This window comes from Pelmatolapia mariae, linkage group LG4 (genome assembly GCF_036321145.2).
Source record: "Pelmatolapia mariae isolate MD_Pm_ZW linkage group LG4, Pm_UMD_F_2, whole genome shotgun sequence".
In the NCBI taxonomy this organism is placed as follows: Eukaryota; Metazoa; Chordata; class Actinopteri; order Cichliformes; family Cichlidae; genus Pelmatolapia; species Pelmatolapia mariae.
The window spans coordinates 7020762-7039689 of record NC_086230.1 but is presented as its reverse complement, the minus strand read 5'-3'; the positions used below and the strand labels follow the sequence as shown (position 1 = coordinate 7039689).

The window sequence follows — 18928 nt, the reverse complement described above, 5'->3', positions numbered from 1 at the left end:
TGCACCCAGCTTCACAATACTTCCCTAGACGGGGTAACGTGGAAGAACGATGGGAAGAACGCCAGTGGTTTTTGAGGGACTTTGAGGAAGCAGGAGGAACACGGGAAAAGAGAGAAAGAGCCTGAAAGAATGGAGAAAAACAAGAGTGACAGGAGGAATGTGGGAGTTTAAAGAAAAGCAGCGTGTGAGTGGGAAGAAGTCAAGCAGTGGTTTTCCAGTTAGACCGAGTGCTTTTTCATCTGCTGTCACACAGCAGGACACTACTTTAACCATGCTCCATCATAATAAAGGTCTGGGTCATAATGAAGGTCACCAAGCAACAAATTTACCTTGGAGTGCACAGCATTTTTATTCCTTCGACGCTCACCCCATATATTGATGCAGTGTTCAATCTTGATTGGATCCAGTTTATAAAAGTCAACACATGAGCCTCGTGAGAAATAGGTGCCTCAAAAAGAGACGTGCTGACTTGTGCGTGCAGCCATACTGATGAATACGATAACAGTTACTGTTACTGTTATGTTGTATGGACTTATCGGGGCAGAAATTGTATCCCGTAGTCCTGTAGTTGTCCTACATGATCAATATCAAATCACCTGGAATATTCACACCACATAACAGCATTCATAACCTGTCCCACATTGTCCAACTTTTATTGCTACACATTTAATCAAACTTAATGAAATTCCTTAAAGCCACTAACTAATTGGTTTCTTAAAATCTGTATAAAGTATCAAAATCACCTAGAATTTTTTTTAGTTATTTCAAAAACAATAGCAATTGCTTACTCCAGTAGCAATCGTAAGAAGTCAAATATTAGCTTAAAGTTACGTTTAACAGTAAGAGGCATGTCTTTGACCCTGTGGTATTGTTGCACTGTAAAACAGGAGGGAAATATTTGCTAGTCTGACTGTTGTTTAGCATGCTAAGCTACATCCCAGACCCAGGATTTCCAGGCCTCAGTGTAGATTGGATGAACTGAATACTTCAGTTAAGTCCTGCTGGCTTCCCACTTTTCATGTCGCATACTGGTTAGCTAACATCTGCCAGTCTAACAGATGCCAATCACAGATAAAACATGGACAGAAAGCTGAACTTATAATGTGAATTTTCAACGTTTTTGAGTTAGCATGCAATCAGTCAGAAAATCGGGGTTAGAAGTGTGAAAATATCTGAAAAGGGGAAGTGTGCGAATGTGCATGCTTCTAATTAAGAGCAGCATTTTCTGGCGTCGCCTTTTTAGCAGCACTGTGCAAAACAAACAGCAGACACTATGTTTTTTTCTCTGCTTTCCAGCTGTAAAGTGTAAGATACAGATTAGCCTGTTGTTGCTAATCTGACCTTCTGTAATATTTGAGATTCTGTCGACTGGACGTTTCCCCTTCCTAACCTTAGCCTGGTTTTCACTGCAGGACCAAGGCAGGCTGTCCAGGGCTATTTCAGTAGCCAGCCAGCTTATAATACCACTGAATCATCCATTAATGTGTAAGAATTAGCTTAGGACCACCCTAAAGATGACAAGACAGGCACAATATGAAGTTTTATGGTCATTAAAATGTAGCCCCTCTTTAGCCCTACTTGGCCCTGCTGAGAAAAAAAAATGGCTGTCGAAGAAACACATGGAGCCAGTGACCGCATGCCCCCTGTCTTCTCTCCCGTAGAGCTCAGAGGCCGTTGTCCAATGGCTGAGCGACTTTCAGCTGCAGGTCTACGCTCCAAACTTCCTGGGCGCTGGGTATGACTTGCCCACCATTAGCCGAATGACCCCGGAGGTAAGGCAACTAAACCCTGACCCTGACTCCCAGAGAGGTCGCAGGCACCTCCAAGGACCACAATGAGAACAAGTCTGCACGACTTTGATTTGTGTTGTCCTTGATGTTTTCAATATGCATGTAAATAATTTATTTTACAAAACAAAATCGCAAGTGAGCACAATTAAACCACTCAACCAACCACCTGCCTTTTCCTGCCTCGTGCCACACCTACCTACGTTCACTTTCCTCCTCCCTTGATCATGTATTGCCTTCCCCCTCTGAAGGTTTAAATGTGTGAACCCCTTCGCGTACTGTTGAGTCTCTGGGCTCTCACCAGCCCCACAGTATTAAAACTTTTGCCATCGGCTCAAGTCTGGCATTTAGCTCCTGAAGAAAGGTCATAAAATGGCCATGAAGATAATGAGACATGAGTCATCTTGCTGTTTGTATCCCTATTTTTGCAAAATGTTAAACAGAAAATAACCAGTACAAGACGACTGTATGTTACTGTGTACTGTGGCTCTTGGTACACCCTTAGTGGTCACTTAGTGCAAGTTGTATGTCGTACTTAATGTGTGGACCTTTAAAAGTAGTTCCTTTTTACTCAGAAGAGAATGTCAAATAAAGAGTTGCAGTATGGGGAAATGTAGTATTTGATGTTTTCGTGTTTAAATATTGTGTTCAGAATTCTGCCTAAATATGAATTAAAAATAAGCTCTGGTTTAAATGTTAGAATCAAGATCTTAAAACAAAGTCCATAAAAGACAAAAACCCTCCTTTGATGATACCTATAGTATTTTTACGTGTTTGTTGTTTCCATTTTAAGCTGCCGGTTGAATGCAGAGAAATTTAACACATTCAAAAACCAACTCAGTGAACTTCTGTTCGACTTTGTGACCCTTCACCTCACCTCCAACACTGCTCCTGCTGCTGCTAGCTTTGAGGAACAATCCCAGTCCTCCCTGCCACACTTAAAAACAAATAATTTATAGCATTCATAAATTACTTGTGTATATATGCACACTTTGTGCATGCTGAAGGGACTCAGATTAGCGATGGCTTAAAGGGCTTTTCTCATCAGAGATGTGTCACTGAGCGGAGGCCTCGTCTCCTGGTTCGTCCCACAAAATGATTTATGCAGCCAAGTGTATGTGGCGGGTGTAAATGTTGTATAAAAGTGTGTTCTCGGGTGTCCATAACAACTTCCAGTGAATTACACTGAAGTCAAATGTAGCACTGGTGTTGTGCCGCGCAGCGCTCTGTGATGTTTCTGTCTTCTTTATATGTTTGCGTACCAGATTCAGCCTGTTTTTTTTTTTTTATTTTGGCCACCTCCTTTCACTGCAGACATTTGCTTTTGTTTGCCATGCTTTTCTTATGGGTTTGACACATCTGCATCTGCACTCTTCTCCCTTTAGCTGACAGAAGCCTTCATCAGATATCACGCCATCTCTTGTGTTGCAAATTTTCTTCTGTGTGTGTGTGTGTGTGTGTGTGTAAGACAGAGAGAGAACGAGAGAGAGAGTGATGGGCACTTGGGGAGATTTTCTTGTACTTTGTGGAATAAAAATGCCTGAACATATACTTACAGCTTCTTACTTACATGTTTGTGTGTGTGTAGGATCTGACTGCGATTGGAATAACTAAACCAGGTCACAGAAAGAAGATAACATCAGAGATTAACAAGCTAAGTGTTACAGAGTGGCTGCCTGAGCATAAACCTGTGAGTACACACACACACGCACACACCAGTCAAATAGATGCTTGTATGTTATTGCTATGCCAAAACTATGATTGGTTGATCATGACACGAAGTGTCCTGTGGGCTAATATTCTGAGCTACAATGGGAAGCTACAAGCAACTGCCTGGTCTGCTCAGCGCTCTTATTTCTGGCATTCCTACAGGCTAGCCTAGGAGAATGGCTATCTTCTATTGGTCTAAGCCAGTACCACCAGATGTTAGTGCAGAACGGTTACGAGAACATCGACTTCATCACGGACATCACTTGGGAAGACCTGCAGGAAATAGGCATCACCAAACTGGGTACAACAAACAAACAATGCAGTGCTTGTTTTGTTTTTCCACTGTAAAACATGAAAGTTAAGCTACAGTATCCCCTACTAATCACAAGAATCTGCATGTGGTGTATAATGTGGCCAACATTCACATTTGAGCATAGCTTTATGTATGTTAGGTGCACTTAATAGAGATGAAAATAACCAGTAAACCCAAAAATAAATGAGTGAAGTGATTAAAATGCAGACTTAAAACCAGAATACGTATATAAGCATATGCAGAGAGTTTGGAAAGTATTCTCAGGGCTTCACTTGTTCCACATAATGACATGTTACAGACTCCAAAATGAATTAAGTTAATTTTTCATCTCAAAATTCTACATATACACCATAATGAGTGAAAAAAGTTTGTTTGCCTTGACACTCAAAATTGAGATCAGGTGTGTCCTTCTTCCACTGATCATCTGTCAGACGATGAACTTGATTGGACTCCATCTGTACTAAATTCAGTCGATTGGACATGATTTGGAAAGGCTGTCTATATAAGGTCCCACAGTTGACAGTGCATGCCAGAGCACAAACCCAAGCCATGAAGTATATGTTAATGATGAATTATGAAGACGTCCTTTAGATTTTCTTACAGGGAAGCTAACTAATCCCCCAAAATACTAGCACTCTGCCTCTGGGTGCTGAATGGTGCATGAAGGGTTTACGACAGGATATCTGTAAAAAAGCAGCTGGTTGAAGATTGCTGCTGCTAGAAATTTTCTGTTGCTAATCATTTCATGACTGAAATAAAAGCTAAAGTAGCTCTACAGTTCCGTGGGATCCCTAAAATTCAAAAAAAGGTAATTTACTACACTCAAAACCTGAGCTTTATTCAATATCTTGACTTCTATTAACCCCCCTAACCCAAAAAACTATAACGAAACTGACATTTTTGGCCTACAAAAAATATAGTAAACTTAAAATATCACACCGAACATCTAAAAACTGGGAGTTGTGAGTTACATTAGAAGTTCTCTGTCCACACCTCCCCATCTATAAAACATTTACTAGTTAAACTGGTTAGTGTTGATTGATTGATTGATTGACTGATTGATAATACTTTATTCATCCCGAGGGAAATTGAGTTAAGGCTGCCAGCCGTGCCAGCGCCATCTTACCCTTCCGACCATACATACATTACACAAACATCACATGGGGTTGACAGGTCAGAGAGGTATACAATGGAAAATGCACAACATGAGGAAAGACGAGGAGAAAAAAGAACTCCCCCCAGACTGAGCTCCAACAAGGTTTGAGAACAGAAAAAACCACCTCAGCACATGAATCATCACATCTCACAACACAGAAGGCATAAGCTTCGAAGGCGTTTGGAGGGGGTGGGGGGGCTGAGTGCAGGTCTGTGTCAGTGTACATGCGTATGTGTGCGTGTGTGTTCCATGTTCAACCGAGAGAAAGTGTCCCTTCACCCGGTTAGTGTTACCATGTTAGCTGTAGCGTTTTTAGATAAGCTAGCTTCTGTAGCCCTACAGTTTTCTCAGTTACTTAGTCAGGTTTAGTTTTCCTGTTCAGGAGTTAAGGGAAAGTGCACTGACGACAAAACAAATTTTCAGTGAATTTGACTTGTATTACCTGTGTTATGCCAAACTGTAATTCCACTTTGTTAATGCTGTAGGCCACCAGAAAAAGCTAATGCTGGCGGTGAAGCGGCTGGCTGAAATGCAGCGCAGTTCAGATGGGCGGGGCTCCCTCCGAAAGAAGCCCCCACCAATCACACAGCAGCAGGAAGTCATGTCGATGGATAGTCCCCCCCCAGATGGTGAGATCATTCAGGAAAATCTCAGCCTGTACAGTTTTAACTCCACCTTTAATTGGAATTATCTGTATGTTTCATTTGATTGTTAAACCAGTAAAAAAATAAATCATGTTAGAGTTGCTTTGGTTGTCTGTTGGTCAGATAGACTGGTGGTCCACTCTTCTTTGTTCTCAGTGAATAGTCCTTGAGCCCATCTCACCTCAAGTCCCCCATCAGACCACAGCTTCCAGACTGTGGTTGGTTTGGCTATCTTGCACATCTGTTAACATCTGTGACACCTAACTTACTTTACAGATAGCTTGTGGAAATATCAGAAGCTTCCCTTCCCTTGTCTAGGTGGATTCATACAACTGTATAAAGACTGTATTTAGTGCATCTTCCTGAATGAAAGTCTAGTAAGCATCTTTATTTTTGACACTTGACCAAATCTGAGAGTAGTTAAGAGCTCATGCTGTTTGCAGTTTGGGGGTTAGGTTGACTGAGCCCATAATGAAGCTACTAGATTGAAAGTAACTGCTGTGTAACAGTGGTAAAGCATTTCATCTGAGTTTCATTTACCTGATAAACCTTTTTGTGAGATAAAAAGATACGATTTCATTTATCTTCATCTGAGTTTCTCTTTGTCTCTCTTCAGAGGTCATGTCTCCCAAAATGAGCACCTTCCAGGACAGCGAGCTGAGCACTGAGCTACAGAGTGCAATGACCCAGCCAGTTCAGGAGGTCAAATCTCAGCGAACACGCAGCCTCAGCAAAGACCACGATGAGGTGCTTACAGGCGGAGGAGGAGGTGGCGGTGGGCCACCTAAGAAGGAGGCCCGGACTATGAGGCAGCAGAGCAGCCAGGGAAGCACGTCCTCTCACCGAGGCAGTGTATCCTCACAAGGCAAACATCGTCACTCTCATTCTCACTCGCAGCCTGCGCCTCCCTACACACCCCCACACACTCCTACCAAGACCAGGACCTCTTCCTCCTCTTCAACATCATCTGTGCAGAGCACGTCTTCCCCACAGGCCAAGCCCAAGCCGTCCCCACAGTTCATCCAGGGGGAAAGACCTCAGTCACCGCGCTCACATCCTCCTCAGTCTCCAACCCATCGCGGAGCCCCGTGTCAGCTTCAGCCCCAGCAGCAGCAACCTCAAATGCAGCCGCAGCACCAGGCTCACCCTCACCCTCACCCTCAACACCACCCACAGATGCAGGCGATGGAGGTCAGGGAGAGTCAGCAAGTCCCAGTCCTCTGTCTGCCACCAGAGGCAGAGTTAGCAGAGGAAGAAGGACCAAAGAACTCATCTGTCCAGAATAAACGCGCTCACACGCTCAACCGATACGCTGTCTCAGATAGCGAGTGTGATGAGAGAGCAGGAGGAAGAGGAGGGGGTGGAGGAGAAGCAGAAGCTGACGTTGTAAGCCAGAGCTCAGCCGCTGTGAGAGGGGAGGGAGGGAAATACGCCACAGTAACACACCGAGTCAGCCGTAGCCACTCCGTACGCAATCAGGAAAAGGGCGCCAACCGAAACCAGAGCCAGTCGTTTGCTCTCCGTCAGAAGAAAAAAGGCCCACCCCCACCGCCGCCCAAACGCTCCAGCTCAGCCATCTCCACCTCCAACTCCAACCTGACAGATGCCAACACACAGCCGAATACGCTCACCACTACTGGGGGGATGCTGGATGTGCCTTACTACCAACAACGGCGAGCCAGCGACCTGGGGGTGTCCGTGGAGACAGCTGCCGTGGAGACGAGCAGCGTTGGCAGTGTGAGGAGCATTGCCGCCATGTTAGAGATGTCTTCTATAGGGGGAGGAGCCAAAGGCATGGCATTGCAGAAGAACTTTTTGCAGGTAATGTATACAGAACTTCATTTCTCTAACATAACACTACATATATATGTTTATTTATTTATATGTATGCTGTAACTAAGTGAAGTATGGTTGTTGTGCGTTCAACAGGTGGGAAAAACACGTGATGCCATTGGTCTGGATGGCGAGGTGGTAAACCGACGACGGACCATCAGCGGCCCCGTCAGTGAGCTTGTGGCTGCTGCAAGGCGCGACCAGCCAACTCCTTTGACTTTCCCCTCTCCCTCCACCCAGCCTGAATCCTCCCCTCCTCCTGTTAATTCCTCCTCACCCCAACCTCCATCCTCACCCCACCCCAGCTCAGGAGGCAGTGGCAGCTCTTCAGAGAATCTGCCTTTTGCAGAGGAGGGAAGTCTGACCATCCGCCGCCAAGGTCGAGGAGAAGGAGAAGGACAGGTAGCTATCAATATATATGTTTGTCTATCTATCTATCTATCTATCTATCTATCTATCTATCTATCTTGCTTTTGCATTATCTATGTAATGTAATGTGCTAAAGCTAATGTGCTCTAATGTATTGCAAATCCATAGTCAAGCTTCTGTGTTCTGTAAGCTTTGTCTTATCCATTTAGCTTTGTCAGTGTTTTTTGACTGTGCAAAAATGACCCCTTATCATGAATGTATGAATTTTCCGTTAGTGTGTATTTTGTGTATGTCTGCAGGGTGACGGCGAGGGTCACCAGGGAGACAGCAGCTACACCCAGGAGGACATCTCCAATGTTGAAGCCACGGCGACCTTAAAACGACGACCCCGCAGTTCCAAGCCCCACACCAACGGCTCTGACTTCACCCTTCAAGAGTCATCCACCGTCAAGCGACGACCCAAGAGCCGCGACAAAGAGCCCGAGGGCTACGCAGACCTGGCCACAGCCAACGGGGAGCCTGCGAACACCGGGCAGCCAAACACCACGCAGCCAGTTCCCTACCAGAACGGCACAGCCACAGTGAAACGCCGCCCAGTGTCTGATGCTGGAGTGATCGAGCAACCGCAACCCCAACCTCAACCTCAAACACAACCGCAAGTGACTGCTGCTCCTCGCAGGGACAGCTTGGACCAAGGAGCTCCAGTGGCAAATGAAGGTGGTCCTGTGAGGAAACCAAAGCCTCCAGTCTCCCCAAAACCTGTAGTGGCACAGATAAAGAGACAGGGAGGACCTCAGACCCCACCGCAGCCTGTATCCAACAAACGAGTACCCCTACCAGGTCCGGGGACACCTGGAAGTCCAGGTAAACACATTGGATTTTGGGTGTTTTTGTGTACATATCAATTCCAAATGTCCTTCAGGAAGTTGAAGCAAAAAAACAGTGATAAAAAGGCAAGTTGAAAAATAATTTACAAAATGTATTTTTATGAGTAAAGAGTATTTCATGCTACCCGGTCAGTCAAAGCTTATCGGTACTGGAGGGGGTTTCAAATAATGTTATAGGCCCATAACAGCCAGTCTCAGATAGTGTTTATAAAAGAAAACAGCGTATTTTCAGCTGCTCAGTCTTTCTGTTTGCTCTCTTTGTAGTGGAAGGAAAGAAGATCCCTCCACCAGTTTCGCCCAAACCAGCGCCACCACCCACAGCGCCCAAACCAGCCAAGCTCATCCACTCTGTAACTGGCCCCGCACTGTCGACCCCAGCCTCTGCCCCGGCCAAGCAGCACTCTGCAGTGGCCCGACAGACCAGTTCACCGCCCTCCTTCCCCCCATCTAACACTCCCAGCCCGCCGAACGCCAAACCGACGAGCCCTTCCTCCCAGAGTCCCCACACGCCACAGACACCCACCACGCCACAGACACCTCAGACTCCTGCCACTCCCAGCCCAACCCCTCCGCCTGTCAAACCCCCACGATCCTCCATCGGGGGGGTGTCAGTGGACAGCGGGATGTCAGGGGGCGGGGTCACGGCGCCAGCCGCCACGACAACAGAGTTCGGAGTGGATTCATTGGTGCACCAGAAGTTGGAGGAAACAAGCGCTTCGCTGGCTGCTGCTCTGCAAGCCGTGGAGGATAAAATACTACGACAGGAAGAGTAAGGACCACACACACACACACACTCACAGTCATGCTGTTAACAGTGGTTAGCCACACAGAAGCATCTGGAACGTTGTCCTTCAGTAGGTGATGATATGAACCCTCTGTCTACAAGTGTCTACTACGGATTAATCTCATCAAGTGAGATCAGTGAACTGTACAGCATCAGCAAAACAAGCCACAGTCTAAGGGACTTTGAAAACTAGCACCCACTCAACATAGGTTGTGAGGATTTGTGCGGAGAATTCAAACCTTAAGGCCTTTGCATACAATCACATTCAAAACATACTTGATTTGTTGCATAACAGCTGAAGTACAACTATAGATGAAATCTTCTTGCACAATAATAATAATATAATCCTGTACCATTCAGTGGAAATGTACCTACGCCTGTGATCACAGGATCACTAGCAGTGTACTGAAATACAATGCTCTCTCTTTTTTCCATTTCCATTTGTTTTTAATGTATCACAGTTGGAGAAAAGACTTCATCCTCTGTTAACCCTCTGAGGTCTGGGTCATCATCGATAGTGACCCTAGCCCTAACTGTAACTCCAGGCAAGTCTTGGCAGTCAGGGAACAAAACAGTGTGGGATAATTAGGAAACTTCTGAGGGAAACCTGGCCTTGTTAGTAGAGATGGCATCCATCCGTCCTGAATGGATGAATCAGCTCTCATTTGATTTGTAGAAATCTGGCCAAATTTATTAAACCCCCCAAAACGTGACTATCCAGAGATGGGACCAGGAAGCATATTTATATTTATTTACTATTAAATCATCTCATATCTTCACACACTAAGGTTAATTATGAAGTTCCACAGGGTTCAGTGCTTGGACCAATTCTGCTTACATTATACATTCTTCCTTTCCTGTCCTTTCCTTTCCTGCTTCCCGTCTTCCTCATCAGAAGACATGGCATACATTTTCACTGCTATGCAGATGACCCCCAGCTCTATCTGTCCATGAAGCCAGCTAACACACACCGATTAGTTGAACTGCAGGAATGTCTTAAAGACATAAAGACCTGGATGACCTCCAATTTTCTGTTTCTAAATCCAGATAAAACTGACATTATTGTACTGGGTGAAATTGCGTTGGCCTCCAGTAACACTGTGAGGAATCTTGGAGTCATTTTTGACCAGGATATGTCCTTAATCCGAAAGGCTGCAGCAAGAGTACTGACAGGGACTAGAAAGAGAGATCATATTTCTCCTATATTGGCTTCACCTCATTGGCTCTCTGTTAAATTCAGTTTAATTGAATTGAAAATTCTGCTCCTCACTTACTTGTTGTTCCTAGAGTATTTAAAAGTAGAATGGGAGGCAGAGCCTTCAGTTTTCAGGCCGCTCTTCTGTGGAACCAGCTTCCAGTTTGGATTCAGGAGACAGACACTATCTCTACTTTTAATATTAGGCTTAAAACTTTCCTTTTTGCTGAAGCATATAGTTAGGGCTGGACCAGGTGACCCTGAATCCTCCCTTAGTTATGCTGAAATGGGCATAGGCTGCGGGGGGATTCCCATGATGCATTGAGTATTTCTTCTTCAGTCACCTTTCTCACTCACTATGTGTTAATAGACCTCTCTGCATTGAATCATATCTGTTATTAATCTCTGTCTCTCTTCCACAGCATGTCTTTATCCTGTCATCCTTCCTTCACCCCAACCGCAGCAGATGGCTCCGCCCCTCCCTGAGCCTGGTTCTGCTGGAGGTTTCTTCCTGTTAAAAGGGAGTTTTTCCTTCCCACTGTCGCCAAAGTGCTTGCTCATAGGGGGTCATATGAGTGTTGGGTTTTCTCTGTTGTATTAATGTAGGGTCTACCTTACAATATAAAGCGCCTTGAGGTTGAGGTTGTTGTAATTTGGTGCTATATAAATAAAATTTAATTGAACTAAAATTGAATATTTACAGTTTTTTTCTCAACACTCGCAAAACTTCTGCGAGATCTCGCAAAAGTAACTCGGGATCTCGCAAAACTTTTGCGAGATCCCGCAAAAGTTGAATTCCAACAATGGCGGCAGCTACTTAGTTGTAATATTACTCTTTCTGGGTCACAAAATAAACTTTTAAGATATTTTGAGGCGTGAATGTAGCTGTGTAAATGTCAAATATCTGCTCGGTTTACAAGACATCACATATTTGTAAAAGTGCTCCGACGCTTTTCGGAGATCTGACACCCACCATCTCGATGCTAACGGGAGATCGAGACCTACTACAGCCGGGAGGAACACCGCTCTCCCGGCACATCGTGCCTTGACCTCCCGGTCGGCCTCGAGCTAGCAGCCTCCGAATGCGGCTAAAACTTTTGCGAGATCTCGCAAAAGTTTTGCGAGATCCCGAGTTACTTTTGCGAGATCTCGCAAAAGTTTTGCGAGATCCCGAGTTACTTTTGCGAGATCTCGCAAAAGTCCGTCTTAATTTTTTTTTCTCCCATGTCCCCTGCGGGGCTCCGTAATTTTTGATGTGTTAGAATGTTTGTTTTTTTTTGTTTCTTGACCACCAAGACAAAAAGGGCATATTCTGCTGGCACAGGTTAGGGCCATTACTTATAAATAATAATATAAGTGATGCTGAGAAGTCTGTTTTTGTCTGAAATCAAGACCTGCTTACTTCAAAAATAATTTTAAAGGTTAATTTGAAGCTCTTATTACTCAAAGCTGCATATATGAAGTATTGTTATCCTTGATTTGCATTAAAATACACAACGCTGAAAAACGACTGCCCCACATCTTTCAATTCAGTTCAGTTTGATTTATACAGTACCAAATCTCAACAACAGTCGCCTATTGTAATTTAAAGACCCTAAAGTAATACAGAGAAAACCCAACAATCAGACAACACCCTATGGGTCAACACTTGGCGACAATGGGAAGGAAAAACTCACTTTTAACAGGAAGACTCAGGCTCAGGGAGGGGCGGCCAACTTTACATTATTGTTTTTAGTCTTTGCTTTTTATTGTTAATAAACTTGTGGTTCTGTCTCTCTGTGTGTGTGTGTGCGCCTCTAGCTCTGTGGCCGAGCAGAAGACCACAGTTAGCATCCTTGACGACATCGGCAGCATGTTTGATGACCTCGCCGACCAGCTTGACGCCATGTTGGAGTAACTACAGAAACCAGCCGGTGCGTCTCCTTAGCAACGCTGCATCAGAAGTGACTCAGTTGGCACAACGGGCAACACGCCTCTCTATCTCGCACCTTCTCCTCATCCTTCTCTCTCTCATCATTCCCCTCCACCCCTCCCTGTCATCCGTCCGTCGGTCTGTTGCTGCGCCATTCCCCTCCTCTTCCTCTCGTCTCCTGATGATAATGGAGCAGCACCGCAGGCCCGGACAGACTTGGCAAGAGAAGGAGAGAGCAAGAAAGAGGAATAGATAGAGAGACTAAAAGAGAAATGTTGATTGGGGAAAGGACCAAAGACAAGTGATGGAGGAGAGAAAATAGAAAAAACACACACAAATGACGAGAGATGAAGAAATGCAACAAAAAGGAGGAGACTGCAATCAAAATGTGAGTCTTTAAAGAACTCTTCTGCTCAAAGCGAGCAAAGAAACAAAACCAATACAGAATGAAAAACCAACTGTGTAATGAATCATAGTATGGTATGTGTACATTATAAGCATGGAGAGTTTATATCTACTGAAAAAGTCCTGCATTAGCACAGTAATATATAATATACCGATAAATATGAATCTTTAGCTCTTTGGTTTGATGTCTTGGTTCTGTGTGGAATGGTGACCTCTGGTGTTGTGATGATGTAAATGACTTGATGGATTTTTGTTTTGTTTTGTTTTTTATCCGTGACCAAAACGAGACTATTCAGCTCCTGAGGTGTGTGTGTGTGTGTGTGTGTGTGTGTGTGTGTGTTGTGTGTGTGTGTGTGTGTGTGTGTGTGTGTTGTGTGCACGCGAGAGAGAGAAGGAGAGCAATAGGAACAGGGTGGTAGATGTATGCATGTGAGTGTTTCAGGATCAGATTCTGTTTCCTGTCCTGGCTGCATCTCTGCCACATCTTCGTCATCACCCTGTACACACACACACACACACACACACACACACACACAGACACAGGAGAAGCACAATGCAGTCAGATTGATTACAGACACACACACACACACACACACACACACACACACACACACACACACACACACGTGTACACAAGGGAGCGTGCACAATTAATAAATAAAATAAAAAGAGAGAAGGGGAGGGAGAAAACAAAAGCAAGTGTACAGCAGGTTGTGTTTGGGACAAAGTAGGTCAAATTCATTTTGGAAACAGTTTGGAAAGGATTTAACCATAAGAGGTCGAAGCCACCATTGGTGAACATAGAATACATGATTAGAGGCGGGTTAGGGCTTCCACCTACGATGGCTTATACCTCAGAGAGCTAAAGGGGTTACATGCATTTTGTGAGGTAAGGTAAAGGCAGTAGAGTCAGGCAACTGAGCAAAGCTTAAACTGGTCTTAGCTGCTTCTAAGTACTTTGCACAGTGCAGCACAAGCACCACAGTGAAGCTGAACATCTAGAGAGACAAAGCTTTGCCACAAACTCAACTCAGCTCAATGAAAAACTTGTTCTGACTAAAGAGATATTGCAAAAAATTTCAGGTTTCCCAATGTGTTTAATTTTCAGCTTTGTGCAATGGTTGCTACAGAGCACCTGATACCATTTTTGGGCCTATTTGGAGTCCCTGTGCATTCTATCTGTCCAATGCAGAGTCAGAGTAGAGTCTATAGAGGTTTTTTCCAACACTTATTAACTGAAAAAACTAAAAACAAGTATTTGAAAACAGATCTCAATATGTCATTTATAAATGCCCCCACAGCATGATACTGCCACCGCCGTGCTTCGTGCTGTGAATTGTGATTATTGATTATGACGAGTGTTTTACTCCCCGGGCCAAGCTTCTTCCAGCTGTTTCTCTCCTCTCTGATCTTAATGTGTGAATTCTACTTCACGCCTTCTCACTCAGTCTGAAGCCATCAGATTTACAGCTGTATTGAACTTCCAAGGACTTTCTGTGACTCAACAACATCCTTGTGTCCGTAGCCCTTTTACATAGCAGACACGCCACAGCGGGAAAAGCAAAAGTGTAAATGGAACTACATTTAAATGTACCTGTAAAGTCAATTACACAAAGGTGTTTTCATTCGATCTAGATATTTGATTAAACTGTCTGCTATTAAAGCCTCTTTTTCTTTTGATAAAACCTATATAAAAACTACTTTGATTCACTGTGTTGGCCAATAAAAAAAGATACAGTCTAGCTGAGTCTGCAGACTGCCTTTAGTCAATGATTTTCCACTGAATTCCTAATATTCATGACAAAATACCTGCATTTAACCTGTTAAGAAGGTCTTAAGGTACTACTCCTTTACTAAGATAACACGCTCCCTTCCACTGACAACCTTTCTATTGCTGTTGTCCCACACACTCCCAAACACCCACCCTATGTTGCCATGACAATCTACATCACCACCATTGTAATCGGCATTACCATGGTTACTACACGGTGCGATCACACCGTGTACATGGGATGAAAATATAAAAAGTATTCGATTGGAGCAAGTGGCGGCAGAGATCTGTGAAGCCTGGTGGTTTGTTTCGAGTGCAGCTCCTCAAACCAGAAGTTGGCGCAATACTGAGATTCTAACTGTACCTCTGCCCATTAAGAAAATCAAGGTTTCACAGTACGTTAGCAGCCACACTGTTTATATAAATGAATAAGAACTCAGAGAATAGTTGTGGTATTTAAATTACGATCACATAGAGATTATATATATATGGATATTTGAAAAAAATATATAAGAAGAAGTGTATTTATGAGTGTGTTTCATTCTGAAGACTATTTTTAAAGTAAACAGATCTAATCTGAGTGTTGAATCAGTTTGCTTCTTCATGCTTAAGTGGTCTGAGCTGATGAACCATTGTAGGATAACATGTTGGGATGTTTCCAGGAAGTGTTCTTTTATTATTATTATTAATATTATTACTATTATTTTGTATTGTTTTTTTCTGCGCCTACATGTGTACATGTGTCCTGGTGTGGCGATGTGTATAGTATAAGCAATTCTTGTTCAGTTTTGTTATCTTTTGTATAGTTTTAAATGTCTTTGTTTTTCTTTGAAACATGTGCCTTGCTTTGTGATTTTGGTCTGACTTCAATACAGTAGATGGATATGTATAATATAAGGGCATCACTCTCTTTTTCCAGTTTGCCATCTTACTTGATATCTTGGTATGAAAATTATGCTGCCCTCCCCAGCACCACAGAGTTGTGATTTTTAATCCATAAACTCAGCCGACTGAAATGAAACGTTCAGTTACTAGCATAACCCTGGTTCTCTGAAAACCAGGAGAGGCATTTCACTCTAGGAAGCACCCTCATGGAAGCTCCGCTACCACTGCATCATTCTAAAGACAGACCAATCACTTCAAGGATATGGGTCCCCCCCAACCCCTTTTGTAATAGCCCCTGGCACCACACCAGATACAGAAATCAGTGTGCAGTTGGCTTGGATGACAGAAAATCTTCTACTTCTCCTGCTTTTGTGAAGAAATATGTTGTGGATCTGTTGTGTTAGCATGTTAAGTTTTACATTATCACAATGTTTAAGAACGTTTTAGAAAATAAACATGGTTCTACCCAGTTAGCTGAGAGGATCAATGCCACTTTCAGAGTGAAGCCACAGATACCAGCTGGTTAGTTAAGGTTTGCTTAAAATTAAAGGACTGAAAACTCTCTGGAAAAGCTAGCTAGCTTCCCAGGGAATATTTTATTTGTTTAATTTGTACAAAAATCGATGTGTGATATCTACAGTTATCTTCTGACATAGCAGGAGTAGTTCTCTTCTTACAGTTTACATTCATAGTGCTAAGCTAAGCTAAACAGAAAACCACAGTCTCACATGTTGTCCTCTCAATTTGAACTCATTAAAAGAAGATAAGCATATAAACTGGTTATAAAGACTGAACAATGAGACATAAGTTCAAGTTCGACTTTGCCCGAGACTCTTTGGTTTTCATTCCAGCTAAAACTTTAGTGTAAGAAATTTGCTAACCGCAGCTAACAACCAGTCGGAGGTAGTTTCATGCTGAGTGTAACTATCTCCAGGTCGATGATCGTTAACTTTTTTGTTGTCTATGTTTTTTCTAATTACATAATTGAAATTTTAAACTTGTGCAAGACTGTTAAGAGTTTGTGATATTTTGCATCAAATGTACGCTGTGTAAAAAATGTTTGCTTAATTATGCTAACCGTTAGCTGAAGGTAGTTCTGCTAAGCTACGCCATGAGAGTGGTATCAATCTTCTGATCTAGCTTTGAGTGAAAAATCTATCCCAACCCACTATATCCCTCAAAACATGGACAACAAGAAATAGTCCTATCATAAACAGTAATGGCTCAATTTCTTTTACATCTTCTAAAGATGTGGCTTAAGCACATAAATATTTCTGAACTCCCTTAGCTTAGTTAAGTAAATTGTTACTGAAAGTGATTGAGCCAGCTGTCACCAGATGTGTAGGTGCATATTTATATGAAATTTAATTTCTTCATTTTTTCCCCTTGAGTTATTTTTACCTTGTGTTTAATCTGGTACCAAACTGTCCTCTGTTAGACATTGTGGTGACAGATGCTTGGTGGTCTGACCTTTGAGGGTTGGCTGTACTGTGTGCAGCTTACAGCTGAGACGCTTTCGCTTTTTCATCCGCCATCATATCAGAGATAAAGGTTTGCCTTTTTAAATCCTTCCTTAGGTTTCATTTTGGTCATCCTTCATATCGTAGGAATTATTCTGAAGTGTGTTTTGGTACTTGGGCGTTGGGGTGAGGCTACTAAGGTGAAAAAAAAACCACACACAGATGGTCAAATAAGCTGTGGAGAAAAAGTACTTTTCATCCCTTGTTCTTCTTAACAAAAGATGAAGCCAAACTGTTTTTATTTGATTTTCCGCCTGTGCTTATCTGAATAGACACCCGAGTGGTGTCTCCTCTGCTCTGCAGCGACTGTATGCGAATGCTTGAGAGAGTGTATCATGTGTTGCTCTGCTATTGACTGTGTGAAATCTGTGTGTGTGGGAGTGCGTGTGTGTTGTAGTGACTGGACAGTGGTGTGCTTGCAGTGACTGCATCTTATGGCCATCTGCTCTGAATAAATAAATGTTCTGTACAAACTTCACAGCCTCCTTTTGTGGTGTTTGCATTTTTATTTCTTGGTGACAGGAGAGTCTCTGCAGAGCACAATGTAGCTGTTTATGATTCACATGAGGCGTTACAAAATTAGCAGATGTTTCAAAAATATTTAAAAAAATTGATTGGAATGAGCCATTCAGCCTCTAACCCTAATCGAACCTTGTGTAAAGCCTGGTGAACATCCACTCTTGTTCTGAAAGATAACAGTACCATAATACTGGACAGTGAAATTTGAAATGTTAATACCTTTGAAATGGTTGCTTCAAAGACCAGGACCAGGTGACTCAAGACAGCAACAAGTTGGAGTCAGTCTGTAATTAATTGATAAAAATCTAAATCTGTTGCTGTCTGCATATGCAAAACTTCACATTTACTATTTGCATTGAGAGTCTGTTTTGAGCCTCATAGATTTGAAATAGAAATCCAGAAATTCCTCCACAAATTGTGATGTAGTTGTTGCATGACGGCAATTTAACTACAAAAACGAATAGATGCTCAGCAACCCTGCAGAGGAGTATAACCAGAATACAACCTGTTGGCAACCAGCTGACTCAAGCCTCCTCCTGCAAAGTGACACATTGCACACGAGTTGCCCACACCAGCACAGACTGATTGCAACATGTGTGAAGTCTGTCTATGTTTATAAATTACACAGCGATTATCTGCAAACCAGTCTGCCTGAGAGCGATTGCAGGTTGGAGTGTAATTTTTATAATTCTTTTATAGACACAGTTATGAGTGCCACCCCAGCTCACCCTTTATCCCCTAACCCAGGCCTCGAGGGCTGGTGTCCTGCAGGTTTTAGATGTCACCCTGGGTCGACACACCTGAATCAAATGATTAGTTCATTACCAAGCCTCTGGAGACATGTTGAGGAGGTAATTTAGCCATTTAAATCAGCTGTGATGGATCAAGGACCTGCAGGACACCTGCACTTGAGGCCTGGACATGCCCTAACCGACAGGTTTTTTCCGAAATTTCTTTAAACTATAGTAACTCTTGAACGGTTTGTGCAATCTAAAAAAATAAATAAATCCTGATAGTTCCTGAAAACGGCGACTCTGCGCTTTTAGTAATATTAGAGTCATTAAGGTAATCCCAAGCGCCACAGCAGCCCCAGGAAGACGAAGGTTGAGAGCGAGTGCTATGGAGTTATACAGAAAAATTACATTATGGCGGACGTTTTGTTTAGTTTTTTGCTTGTGTATTTGAAAATAATTTTATTTTTGTTGTGTTTTTAGCGTTTTATTACATGTTTTTTTTAT

The 18928-nt window shown here is 43.1% G+C and overlaps 1 protein-coding gene across 6 annotated transcripts in view; it reads left to right on the top strand.

The window, feature by feature from the left end:
- caskin1 (CASK interacting protein 1) overlaps positions 1-17647 on the top strand; it is a 127058-nt gene extending 109411 nt beyond the window's left edge. For 4 of the 6 annotated variants that reach the window (XM_063471222.1, XM_063471219.1, XM_063471217.1 and 1 more), the window contains 9 exons: positions 1662-1772; positions 3376-3477; positions 3660-3798; positions 5452-5595; positions 6227-7431; positions 7540-7845; positions 8088-8676; positions 8964-9468; positions 12479-17647. In XM_063471222.1, coding sequence (XP_063327292.1) covers positions 1662-1772; positions 3376-3477; positions 3660-3798; positions 5452-5595; positions 6227-7431; positions 7540-7845; positions 8088-8676; positions 8964-9468; positions 12479-12575 — 3198 coding nt within the window. In that variant the 3' untranslated portion in view covers positions 12576-17647. The remainder of the gene's footprint in view (positions 1-1661; positions 1773-3375; positions 3478-3659; positions 3799-5451; positions 5596-6226; positions 7432-7539; positions 7846-8087; positions 8677-8963; positions 9469-12478) is intronic. The other 2 variants (XM_063471216.1, XM_063471218.1) reach the window with 2 other exon arrangements.
- The last annotated feature ends 1281 nt before the right edge of the window (positions 17648-18928 follow it).